At 38.1% G+C, this 13,724-nt stretch overlaps 1 protein-coding gene across 2 annotated transcripts in view; it reads right to left on the bottom strand.

The window, feature by feature from the left end:
- The window catches only part of adgb (androglobin), an 89,521-nt gene that overhangs the window by 24,496 nt on the left and 51,301 nt on the right, over positions 1-13,724 (bottom strand). For both annotated transcript variants that reach the window (XM_066700861.1, XM_066700869.1), the window contains exons 20-24: positions 11,651-11,765; positions 11,006-11,173; positions 9,941-10,079; positions 9,151-9,267; positions 168-261 (exon numbers count right to left, since the gene is read on the bottom strand). In XM_066700861.1, the coding sequence (XP_066556958.1) occupies positions 168-261; positions 9,151-9,267; positions 9,941-10,079; positions 11,006-11,173; positions 11,651-11,765 (633 nt within the window). The remainder of the gene's footprint in view (positions 1-167; positions 262-9,150; positions 9,268-9,940; positions 10,080-11,005; positions 11,174-11,650; positions 11,766-13,724) is intronic.

Genomic DNA, 13,724 nt, shown 5'->3' with positions numbered 1-13,724 from the left:
AAACGATAATTCATTCTTTTTAAACATTTAACTTAAAAAAAACATTTTCACTTTTACATTTTATGTTCTATTTAAATTCTATATCAATTGATGTATTCTAAACTGATCATTACATAAAATAAGATGCTATCTTTGGTTGAAATATGAATGAGTCTGCGGATCTTTACCTTAATAAAAATACAGCATGCTGTTCGGCCTGCGGCTCCAGTGCTGACCACATTTCCTGCAGTGCGACTTTGGCATCCGCATTCTCCTTTGTGCCTATAATTCATTTAATTAAAGAAATTGACCTTTAACTCATATGGGAAAGAACCTCATTACCTTTTTTGTAGTAGTTTTTGCATTAACAAGAAAAGTGTAACTAGCAAGTTTTGTATGTGAAGTGGGAAATACAGGATCATGTAGTATCATGTTGGTAGTGTCTGTTCAATTCTGTTATGAAAAAAAAAACAACATTTAATTTTGGGATGGATTTGAAGTCAAATTCCTCTCTCTGTCTCTCTGTTTCTGCCCTGTATTGGTTTCACTTTTCTGCAAAGCTAAGTGATAAAACCCTCAGCCTAATCTTTAATGAACTAAAGAAATAAGCATAAACTAAGCACACATAGGTTTATGAGTGATGTACCTCAATGTATTTCATGTTCAAGCTTAATGAGTATTATTGTAAATGTTCCTTGTGTTTTTATTTTTAAATGAATTACCACTTTGCCCTTAAGGATAATCACTCTTCTGTTGTTAGCTATCTTGAATCTAAATTTAACGAGACTTAAAAGCAGATTGATTTGTGTATAGACCCTATCTATATCTAAAGCAATTGAAACCAATTCTTAGAAGAATTAGTGATGGCCAAAGACATCCCAATCTAAGTGGAACTGTTACTATTTTTTGGGCATTAGATAACGAGATTGATATAACGATTTTCAATAATACAAAATACTCAACGCAAAAATAAAAACGCAATTAGATATTTGTGTCAGACTAACAATTTTAACATTAAGATGAACCTTCATCTTAATTCATTATTGTAGTCACTAAACCCCCAATGTACACTAGGCATAGATTGCGATATTCAAACTTAGCGCAATTTCTGCGCAAAATGAGTGCCGCAGAAGAAAAATGTGACCTGGCCAAAAAAGGAGAGAGATTCAAACGTGGCGCAGATCTTTGCGGGAAAATTGGAGTATAGCATTGTTTTCCTGAGTCGCGCAAACCCACCTGCTCCACTCCACAGTGCTCTGTTATCCCCACTGTTTGAACAGTTTTGCGCAGTTATTGTAATATCGCTACAAAAACTGGTATATTCAGTCTAATTAATTCTTTCACGCAATTCAAATTCGATTGGGCTATGAGCAGGTTTAATGTCAGCCCGGAATATATTTGCATCTCGTTTCAAATTACCGAGTCATTACCATATGTTAATAAGGTACGGCATTAAAGCAACAGGACTCTGCATGCGGATGAATGAAGGCAGTGTGCTGGACAGAGGCGAGTGCCATGTTTCACGATCTGTTATTTGTATACACACACACACATACACACATCTAATTAGAAATCACATCTGGCATCAGTCCACACTGTGCAGTGAACTGGAGTCTGGACACATTACTTACACTGAACAAAGGGATGATTTATGTATAACTGGATGTCAATGAGTTCATTTTCCTTGCATTGTCCCATTGTCCTGCTAGGAGTTAACGTTGCCTGTACTGTTATTGAAACGCAATTCTAATGAAGTGAAGCTGTATAAAAGCCTTATTAATCTCCTTATAATTGCTCGTTCTCATTTATCTTCAGGAATTATATACAGTGAGGGAAAAAAGTATTTGATCCCCTGCTGATTTTGTACGTTTGCCCACTGACAAAGAAATGATCAGTCTATAATTTTAATGGTAGGTGTATTTTAACACTGAGAGACAGAATAACAACAAAAAAATCCAGAAAAACGCATTTCAAAAAAGTTATAAAATTGATTTTCATGTTAATGAGGGAAATAAGTATTTGATCTCCTATCAATCAGCAAGATTTCTGGCTCCCAGGTGTCTTTTATACAGGTAACGAGCTCTCTTAAAGGGAGTGCTCCTAATCTCAGCTCGTTACCTGTATAAAAGACACCTGTCCACAGAAGCAATCAATCAATCAGATTCCAAACTCTCCACCATGGCCAAGACCAAAGAGCTGTCCAAGGATGTCAGGGACAAGATTGTAGACCTACACAAGGCTGGAATGGGCTACAAGACCATCGCCAAGCAGCTTGGTGAGAAGGTGACAACAGTTGGTGCGATTATTTGCAAATGGAAGAAACACAAAATAACTGTCAGTCTCCCTCGGTCTGGGGCTCCATGCAAGATCTCACCTCGTGGAGTTTCAATGATCATGAGAACAGTGAGGAATCAGCCCAGAACTACACACGAGGATCTTGTTAATGATCTCAAGGCAGCTGGGACCATAGTCACCAAGAAAACAATTGGTAACACACTACGCTGTGAAGGACTGAAATCCTGCAGCGCCCGCAAGGTCCCCCTGCTCAAGAAAGCACATGTACAGGCCCGTCTGAAGTTTGCCAATGAACATCTGAATGATTCAGAGGAGAACTGGGTGAAAGTGTTGTGGTCAGATGAGACCAAAATCGAGCTCTTTGGCATCAGCTCAACTCACCGTGTTTGGAGGAGGAGGAATTACCCCAAGAACACCATCCCCACCGTCAAACATGGAGGTGGAAACATTATGCTTTGGGGGTGTTTTTCTGCTAAGGGGACAGGACAACTGCACCACATCAAAGGGACGATGGACGGGGCCATGTACTGTCAAATCTTGGGTGAGAACCTCCTTCCCTCAGCCAGGGCATTGAAAATGGGTCGTGGATGGGTATTCCAGCATGACAATGACCCAAAACACACAGCCATGGCAACAAAGGAGTGGCTCAAGAAGAAGCACATTAAGGTCCTGGAGTGGCCTAGCCAGTCTCCAGACCTTAATCCCATAGAAAATCTGTGGAGGGAGCTGAAGGTTCGAGTTCCCAAACGTCAGCCTCAAAACCTTAATGACTTGGAGAGGATCTGCAAAGAGGAGTGGGACAAAATCCCTCCTGAGATGTGTGCAAACCTGGTGGCCAACTACAAGAAACGTGTGACCTCTGTGATTGCCAACAAGGGTTTTGCCACCAAGTACTAAGTCGAAGGGGTCAAATACTTATTCCCTCATTAACATGCAAATCAATTTATACGTTTTTTGAAATGCGTTTTTCTGGATTTTTTTGTTGTTATTCTGTCTCTCACTGTTAAAATACACCTAGCATTAAAATCATAGACTGATCATTTCTTTGTCAGTGGGCAAACGTACAAAATCAGGGATTTTTTTTCCCTCACTGTATGCGCCCAGGAGACGCAAGGGCCGGTGTCCCAAACTGGACAGTGAATGGGTGGGCCCCGGCAAATCCTAGAGCGAGTGGGTGAGGTGGTGTACCAGGTGCAGATGCCGCAAGGTGGAAGAAAAGTTGTACTGCACCGGGATCGCCTGGCCCCTTATCATGAGGGACCCTCTTCTGCTACCCCAGGTCCCAGAGGTCATTCCCACATTTGTCAGGGAGTCATCAGAGAACTTGCAGCTGCCTTTGCAACCATCCTGAACCAGATAATCAGCCTGGAGCCCCATCCATTAGTCCTCAGGGAAAGCCCTGCATTCTCACGTGCCAGCTACACTGGACACAACAGGGGCCCAGCTTGAGCAGTGCCGTCGGAACCCTCAGCCTGAGAGGCAACACTGACTGCCAGCCCGTTTCCGTGATGCCGCCTATCTTGCCCAAGGATGGGAAAGGGCTGGGGGGGGCTGTATTACAAACTGGCAAAAGAAACCATTCAACTTGAACTCTAGGCTGGCAGATACTTTACTTGTGTTTCTTTGTTCCCCATCCTGTCTGAGTGTTCCCTTCCGTGTCAGTGACCCCAGTTTTTTACATTGTTGTGTCTGATATAAAAAGCCCAGGCAGAAGGCAGTGTTCGTAAAGCCGTGAGCTGGGCTTACAGTATGCTGCTCCTGTAAATGTTCACTATTCTTTGCAGCTGCAGTCAGGAGTTATTAAAATAAAACTCAACCCTTGTCTGCTCATTTCTAAAGAGTGTAACAATATGTATGTATGTATTTATGTATGTATTGTCATTGTCAAAAAAAAAAAAAAAACTGTTTGGAACTTGTTCTGGTGCAGCACACATACAACCATAAATAAAAACAGACAGCCCCATTGTTGACTGTGCGCTGGAATGTCGCTGTCCAGTTGCTGTCTCCTGAAATAGAGCTGTGTGCGGAGTTAACGCCATGGTTTTCAACACGTTATTTTGCGAATCACAAACCTATTTTTTGCGCGCACAGCTATGAAAATAGCCGGAATCATGCATAATGTCAACAACTCCCCCCATTTTGTGCCTTGCATACAATTAAAGGGTAAACGGCACAGAACGGATTACGCCGTGTAAAACGGGGTTTTGGATATGGCAAATGTGCATTTTTGCGTGATAGCCATGTGTGACATGCAAACCCTACGAATATCTAGCCCATATACTATTAGTATCTCTAATAATTACTTTTCTTTTCATTAATTTACTCTAATACATTTGGGCTTTGCTGATTAAGAAATATAGTTAGTTTGTTTCCATTTTGTAGTGACCACCATAACATTCACAACGTAAATGATATGTTAGTACAAATGTATATAAAATATATAAGAGCATATTGTTTCCAAAAATGGGTTCTACAGAAGACATGCAAAATTATCACATTTTCTTATTATGGTTGGCTACGTACAAACATTTGGACAGATAATCATAAAACAATTACTTTTGAGACTAATTTCAGTTACACTGCACAAACAAAAGCAGCCTTAATTTCCACTGTATGATATCATAGCAGAAAGAAATTACTGATATTTTATAACAGAGTACTATCCTAAAGCCTGAATATATATTTCTAGTAGTTTATAAGCTCTTCCCCTGCTTGACCCTTGCTTATACAAAAATATAAAGGCTTTACAAATCTTTATCTTCTAAAATATGAAGTAATAAGAGCATATTTTGTGAATTAATTATTAAGTGGCTCAGATTAACATTCAGACCCACCCACAAATTCCAAACTACTTGTGTCCAGAAATATACTAAAGAACTTTCATATGTCTAGTATTATATCTAAACTGACATTTAAATAAATAACATGTATTCAATAACAATAATTAATATCTACTTTAAAATGCCAGTTTACTTTCATTTAGAAAGAAAGAAAAAGAAAGAAAGAAAGAAAATAAATATATTATTACATAAAATGTCTAGTGTTTTTGCTGGGAGCATCTCAGATCAGACATATATTCTGAGTGAACATTGTCGTTACATGTTGATTGAGTATCAACAAGATGTCACCCTTGGGCCCTTGCAAAAATAGAGCTGCTATTCCATATCAGTCTTACACCTCAAAAGTCTGTTTGTGGAAATCATGATGGATTCCAGACTTTTGAAATGATCAGTATGAAGGTTTTCTTTTTCCTCACCCATCAGGGAGAGTTATTTTCATCAGGAAGACTGACAAACTCATTCAGCCATCTGTGGTGCAGAGGGCAAAGTATGCCATATAAGACATGAGACTCAAAATACTTCATAGTAATGTCATGCTACCTATGACCAATGGCTTGAAGTCTGAGCTGCAGGCACTGGTATTTCTACAAAGTCCATATTGTCACTCATTCTTCTTATTTTAATATTAGCACCTTGCTATTTTGAGTGTAAAAGTAAAAACAAAATTGCACACACTTATAGATAGATGTGTGTGACTGTCAGTTAAGTAATTTATTAGTTTATAAAGCTATTCACTTTTTAATTTATTTCTTGTTAGCACTGTTGTCATTTCCAGCAGTAATATGTTTTGTATTAATTGCAAAGCTTCTACAAGCCCAGGTCCATAAGATCTATACTTTTACAGAGCACTCTTTTTGATTTGATTTATTGCTACTATGATCCATATAAATACAAATCTCCAGGGTTACACAAAATGGAATTCATGTTTTTCACTTAAATCTATTTCTCAAGAATCAGTATCTTGCTGTTTTGAAATCAATACAGAACAATGTTGTTTTTTTCTCCAAAATACTTGTTTGCTCTCAGCAGCACATATTGATATAATGTTTGGTTCCAACACAGTATCTTTCATGTTAAAAACACAGAATAAGGCTCACTATTCCAGATGGACATCCCTTGACATTACACAGATAGGATCTATACCTAGGTTAAAACGAGAGAAGAACTGTTTTAATAAACATACAATACAAAATAAAAAAGCACACAAATACAACCTGGATTAATCTCAGCGTTATCTGTTATTGGCACACTTCTTCACAGTAACTGAACAAAAAAAAAATCAACCATATTGCTAGTACTTGTGTTGTTTATTGCAATGTCACTTATGCCCTCTTCCCCCTAACTCTTAACTATGACTTCAGCATATCTTGTCTGCACTTGTTAGCTATCACAATCTATGGTGTAGGTCTTGTATTTTATTTTAACTATACATTTTACTTATGCACTAGTGTAATCTTGAACCTGTAATTGTAGTATGTTGTGATCTGTAATTTTATACTGTATTAATGCAGGTTTGAACTAATCTTATTCTGTAAATCGCCCTAGTTTAGGGCATCTGCTAATAAATAAATACATCATTATCATTATTATTATTATTATTATTATTATTATTATTATTATTATTATTAATTTGTACAAATGTAAAATGGCCAATACAAAAAACTTGTTTGCCAGCACATCCCACAGATGCTTGATTGGATTGAGATCTGGGGAATTTGGAGGCCAAGTCAACACCTTGAACTCGTGTTTCATCAGACCAGGCCACTTTCTTCCATTGCTCCGTGGTCCAGTTCTGATGCTCACGTGCCCATTGTAGGCGCTTTCGGCAGTGGACAGGGGTCAGCATGGGCACCCTGACTGGTCTGCAGCTACGCAGCCCCATACGCAACAAACTGCGATGCACTGTGTTTTCTGACACCTTTCTATCAGAACCAGCATTAACTTTTTCAGCAATTTGACCTACAGTAGCTGTTGGATTGGACCACACGGGCCAGCCTTCGCTCCCCACGTGCATCAATGAGCCTTGGCTGTCCATGACCCTGTCGCCGGTTCCCTTGTCAAAGTCGCTAAGATCCTTACGCTGCCCATTTTTCCTGCTTCCAACACATCAACTTTGAGGACAAAATGTTCACTTGCTGCCTAATATATCCCACCCACTGACAGGTGCCATGATTACGAGATTATCAGTGTTATTCACTTCACCTGTCAGTGGTCATAATGTTATGGCTGATCAGTGTATACAGTGAGGGAAAAAAGTATTTGATCCCCTGCTGATTTTGTATGTTTGCCCACTGACAAAGAAATGATCAGTCTATAATTTTAATGGTAGGTGTATTTCAACAGTGAGAGACAGAATAACAACAAAAAAATCCAGAAAAACGGATTTCAAAACAGTTATCAGGATAGAAATGCTTCACCATAGGATAAAGGTGATCACTCAGAATAACTTTTTAATAATTTGCAGTGACCCTTCCCACTAAGGGGACAAGTGGACACAAACCATGCCAGGAAAATGCATCTCACAGCATAACAGAGCCTCCCGACCCTCTCACTGTAGGGGTCAAGCAGTCAGGCCTGTACTGTTCTCTTGGCGTCGCCACACATGCACTTGTTGAGAGTATGTTGAAGGATGACTCATCTGACCTGATCACTTTTTTCCTCTGTAGACCAGTGCCTATGATTTTTGCACCACTGAACTCTCAAATGTGCATTTGTCTTTGTAATGAGGGGTTTATGCACTGCAACCCTACTATAATATCCTCTCTGTGTTGTTCTCGATGGACTGTTCTTGCTGACACAGTCTGATCACGTGCTGCATTGACATTCTCAGTCACCTGGGAAAAAGCTGCTCTTCTGTTTTTCCTTACATATCGCAGTAATGCACGAGCATCATGGTTATAGAATGTGCGCTTTCAACCACAATTTCCAACCCTATTTACTGATATCTTTTCCATAGATCTAAATACAGATTAACTTTAGTCACTGTTCCTATTGAAACACTAGCCAGTTGAGCAGTCTCTGTGACTGACGCTCCTGCCATTCATGCCCCAATAATGACCCCACTTTCAAAGTCACAATCCAAAATCGCGGTCAGCTGGGCCTGGTCAGCATTTTTATACATGTCACAGAGCATGATAGGATGTTAATCGCTTAGTTGTATCATGCAGTACACCTGTTTGGAGGCATCTGCATTCGTTATGTTCCTCCACTCATTTATTCAGGTTTTTCCTTTCATTTGTCACCCATCTGTGTACATACTGCTCTGGAAAAAATGAAGAGACCACTGCAATTGTTTCTTAAATCAGCATCTCTACATGTATGGCAGCCATTCCATTCCATTCCTATTTTTATTTGGAATTTGGGAGAAATGTTGTCAGTAGTTTATAGAATAAAACAAAAATTTTCATTTTACCCAGTAAAACCAGAGAAACTGATAATTTTGCAGTGGTCTCTTAATTTTTTCCAGAGCTGTGTGTATATATATATATATATATATATATATATATATATATATATATATATTTATAATTAAAGACAATGTAAAAGGTAAGCAAATATCTTGTTTGTGTGCTTATTATGTTCCCATTGACTGTTTGAATTATAACAGTAGTTTTACATATGCAGGTCTTAACCATTTTTGTCCTGACCAGCTTGCTGTATTTTATTGGTACTGGGATGCTATCCAAGCTCTGCCGTTGCCATGCCAGTTGCTCATAGAATGCACTTTAAGTGGCGAGTAAAAATGTCATTTTAAAATCACGTAAAACAAAGCAGGACTAAAGACTTAAATGTGGATGGCAAGGAAATGAAAAATGTCTTATCACATAGTAGTATCATTGTCTTTATTCCATGTTTTCATACATAATTACTGTGGAGGTAGGCATTGTGCAAAGCATGTCAGAACAAAGCTTCCCCTCTGAGTCTGAGCCTTATTCAGAGCAGCACAGCAAACCCATATGGACAAAAATGTTAAGGACTTGTCTATGCAATCCCGCTGTTAAAGTTGAATGGAGATCAGTAACAGAAATGCGCTGACCTGGTTTCCTGGCATTCCTGATTTCACGAACACAAACTCCTTTCCAGACAGCCTGCAGTTTGGTGGCTGCCTGCATCTCCTCCACAGTGGGTTCCCTGTTATTCCACGACTCTGGCACTTCAGTCATCAGACCAAGAAACAACAGTGAAAATAACCAAAGAGCCAACAAACAAACAAACATGAGACCACAAAAATCTGTAAACTAAAAGATTCTTTCAGTATAAAACATTAGGCCTGATAATCAGTGTGATACAAAACAGATTCGATACTGGATCAACCTTGCAAGACTTGGTTAACCCATTTGTACAAATTACTCCCATATGAAGTCTGCCTTACAAAAACAAGTCAACTGTTACTCAATTCGGAATGGCCGACTGTTATTCGATGCATCTCATCATGACCACGGTGTAGTGACTTGAGGGAAATACATATAAACATTGATCCCTCAAGCTCCTGTGATGCCATGCTCTGACTGCAAATGATGTGCCCCGAAGGTTAAATGTCAGCTGGAGGTTAGTCGGGGATTGCGCATATCGTCCAGACCCTCAGAAGCCTTACTTAAGGACAAGATGAAAACCCATTCTGCTGATTTTACCTTATTCTCACAACCACAGTTATTATATGATTCAGTGTAGGCTGGGACCTGCTATCTTCACAATGTAGACTGTGTTCTGTGCCCTGATAAGAGGGCTCTTGCAAAATGTGCCACTCAGAAGCAAACATTAATAAAAACATTACTTGCAAAAACTTCCCTAAATGATACTAGTACATTTTACTATTTGTATAATACCTGGACTGCTCTTTTTTTCCTTCATGTTGGTTGCAATAGTCAGATCATTAGTAAAAGCCCGGATCGCCATCACTCCCTTAGCTGTCAAACTATGTCCCAAGGCTATGGTTATTGTACGGTACAGGGCATCGCTGAAAGTCTAGGGAATGAAAAAGCAATATTAACATGAAAGTTACACTTTTCAAATTTAACACATATAGTAGCCTATTTAATATCTTACAGCACATTAGGGATGGAGTTTAGAAAAAGAATTACAGATGAAATGCCTTGGAAGGAAATCAACTGGCAACCAGAAAACAAATCTAATCAGTTATATGTTTAGTATGTAGTCATCAATAGACTTTAAGACAGAGAGACTTTCCATGTCTAAGAAATGCACGGTTCCAAAGACACTTTCTGAATATTTCTCGGAAGAATTGACTGTTGAAGAAAGTGCCAGTTAAAATTAAAAGCATGGCAAAAGAGAGTGAGGCATAAAGTCTTGTGCTCCATGTGTTTGATATGACAGGTTATATATTAGATGAAAAGTATGTCTGGGTCAAAGGTCATAAAGGGGTCAATTTCTTTCTTTTAATTTGCAATCAGCCTAGATGCTATAAGACCTCATGTATGTCCTTTGCCATCTGTTGAAATACATTGGCTGTAATTAGCATTAACAGAAAGGAAAACAATTAATGAAGCTTAACTGTTCAATTAAATCCACATATTCTGCTCAATAAGAGTTGGGAATACCAAGATATGCAGTGAAGTAATAGAGTAAATATGACCAATCATAAATATCCTTAAGGGTGGCAAATTAACACCTATGTTCTACAATCACATTCTATAATCCGCTGTCATTAACTTAGTTTCTTCATGCATTATATAGGCTTCCACTAAATCTTAAATCTTATATCCCTGTGGTTTTGTTACATTGCATATAGATGATCAGTTAGAGAATAGTCTGTTTACAAAATTCTCCTACTATTCTATGAATATGGAGCAGACAAAACACTGAGTAAACAGCACAAAAAAGGAGATCTGTTGGCGATTTGGGACGAAGCAAACTCAATAAGTCTGTTTTACCTTGCAGTGGCTTTTAACCATTCCTGTTCCATAGAGGTTTGGTGGACAGTGAGCTAATTCCAACTCCTTCAATGCAAGAGGAAGTTCATACTCATCCGAGAAATTTTTAACCACTCTTCCAATCGATCTCATGATCACCATTGCCTGTTCTGTAAATGAAAGGCTTTCCTATGGAAGAAGATCATTTTATTGACTGCATTTTTTAATTATTATTTAAACCATTAATTTTAAACACACACACACATATACAAATACATATATATATATATATATATATATATATATATATATATATATACACATCCTTTATAATGTAAATCCTGTATAATTTATAATATAATAAAATATGAAAGCATAATTTAAAAATCTTGTTCTCACTAAAACATCTTTGACCACCAATTCCTGTAACTTACATATTCAAAAACATTGTATACTTTGGAAATGAATGCATAATATGAATGGAGAACAGGGCATAATTTTGATACTCCTCTCAAACAATATTATTATGACCTTTCTCCTGACAAAATTGATCAACTTTGAGCTGATTGTTTTAGTTCAAATGTAAATAAACGGGGATGTGAAAGACTAATGGATCAGCAGTGAATGAATGTCTAGAATGTCTATGGTTGCTATGGTGATACCTACCCTGTCAAGGTTTGGCATGACAGTTTCCTCATCACCGAAGACAAATGGCACAGTGCTGCACAGGTGGATATGGTACCCTAGGGGATACCTTGTAGTGAAGCGTAATACATGGCGCCTAACAGGAAATAAAATAAAAACGCAGATGCACCAGATTTGCCAAAAATATATATATATAAAAAAACAATATATATATATATATGTATTTCAGTAAACATGTCAACCAAATTGCTGTAAGTTTGAGTTAAATAAATGTATCATATCTTAAAGTTCAGTAAAATAAATGTGAAAGCCTAATACAATCTTTATTAAGCAGGAATCTGTATTTAATATAATTTAATTAAGAAGATAAAGTATACTTTTTAGGAATCATGCTACGGTAAAATGATCTACAACACTTTGCTAAACAGGTCAAGAAAATGAAATTTTAAGTGAATTCCTGCAAGCATGTCAATTTTTCATGTGTATATATATGGCTACTGGCCAAAGCCAGGGGGAATCCACTGGTCATGGTCCACATTGGAACCAATGACATAGGAAAAGGTAGGGCACAGGTTCTGCAAGACAAATTTAAAGAGTTAGGAAGGAAACTAAAGAGCAGAACCTCCAGGGTAGTTTTCCCTGAAATACTTCCGGTACCACGTGCATGGCCAGGGAGACAGGCTGAGATTAGAAAGTTTAACACGTGGTTGAAATCTTGGTGTAGGGAAGAGGGTTTTAGATTTATGGAGCATTGGACTTTCTTCTGGGATAGATGGGACCTGTACAAACCAGAGGGTATACATCTGCACAGAAGGGGGGCTAATGCATTGGGAGAGCGTATGTGCAGAGAAATTGAGAATCTTTTAAACTAGGGACCAGGGGGGCAGGGAGCTCTGACAATGGGAGATGTTCCTCTAAGGAAAGAAAACAAAGGGAACCTGCTAATAGTAAATTACTGAAATGTTTGTACCTCAATGCCAAGAGTATAAGGAACAAGATATTAGACCTAGAAGCCACAGTGCTGGTGGGTGACTATGATGTTGTAGAAGTGACAGAAACATGGCTTACAGACAATGGTAGGGATGAAAACAAGTTGAAAGGATACACACAGTTTAAGAGAGATAGGCAAAATCGAAGAGGTGGGGGGGGTAGCATTATATGTGAGAAATGACACTGAGGCAGAAGAACTCAAATTAGATCCTAGTAACGAAACAGAATCTTTGTGGGTTAAACTTTTGAATAAAAAATCTGGAGGATTATTGGTAGGAGTGTGTTACAGACCACCCAACTCAGATATTCAGAAAGATGCTGCATTATACAATGTAATTGGGACTGCATGTAGCAAAGATGTGGCTGTTATAATGGGGGATTTCAATGTCCCATACATAGACTGGAAAAGCCCAGTTGGGACTACAGAAAGAGAAATAGATGGTTGAGATGGTAAATGACTGCTTTCTAACTCAATTTGTCAGGGAACCAACCAGAGAACGTGCATGCATTGACTTGATCTTTTCAAATGACCAAGATAGAGTCAGAAGGACACTAGTTAGAGAACCAATCACAAACTGCAATCACAATATGGTTAGCTTTGAGGCATACTTTCAAAAAACAAGGACCAAGTCTAATACAATGGTCTACAATTTTAGAAAAGCAAACCTTAGAAGAATTACACTGGAGCACACTGGATACAGATTCAGTTCAAAATGGATGATTGTATTTTAAGAATATACTACTTGAGGCTCAGGAAAACTTTGTACCAAAACTTAGCAAATTGAGGACGAAAAAACACTGTCCAAAATGGTTAAATAGAAGTATGCAAAAAAAATTGAGAATGAAAATGTTGGGGATGAAACAAAATACAAAGAATATGTTGAACTACAAAGAGATCTTAAGAAAGGGATCAGGAAAGCAAAGAGGGAAATAGAAATAAACTAATGCTAAGAGGTTTTTTCAATACTACAACAGCAAGAGGTCAATAGAGGAGGAAGTGAAACAGATAAAGGGCAAAAATTGAAGTATCTTGGAAAACAAACAAGATGTGGCAAATATTCTAAATGAGTATTTCACAGAGGTTTTTACAAAGGAAAAAAGGATA

Source organism: Amia ocellicauda, chromosome 1 (genome assembly GCF_036373705.1).
Source record: "Amia ocellicauda isolate fAmiCal2 chromosome 1, fAmiCal2.hap1, whole genome shotgun sequence".
NCBI lineage: Eukaryota > Metazoa > Chordata > Actinopteri > Amiiformes > Amiidae > Amia > Amia ocellicauda.
This window is presented reverse-complemented; position numbering and strand designations above follow the sequence as displayed.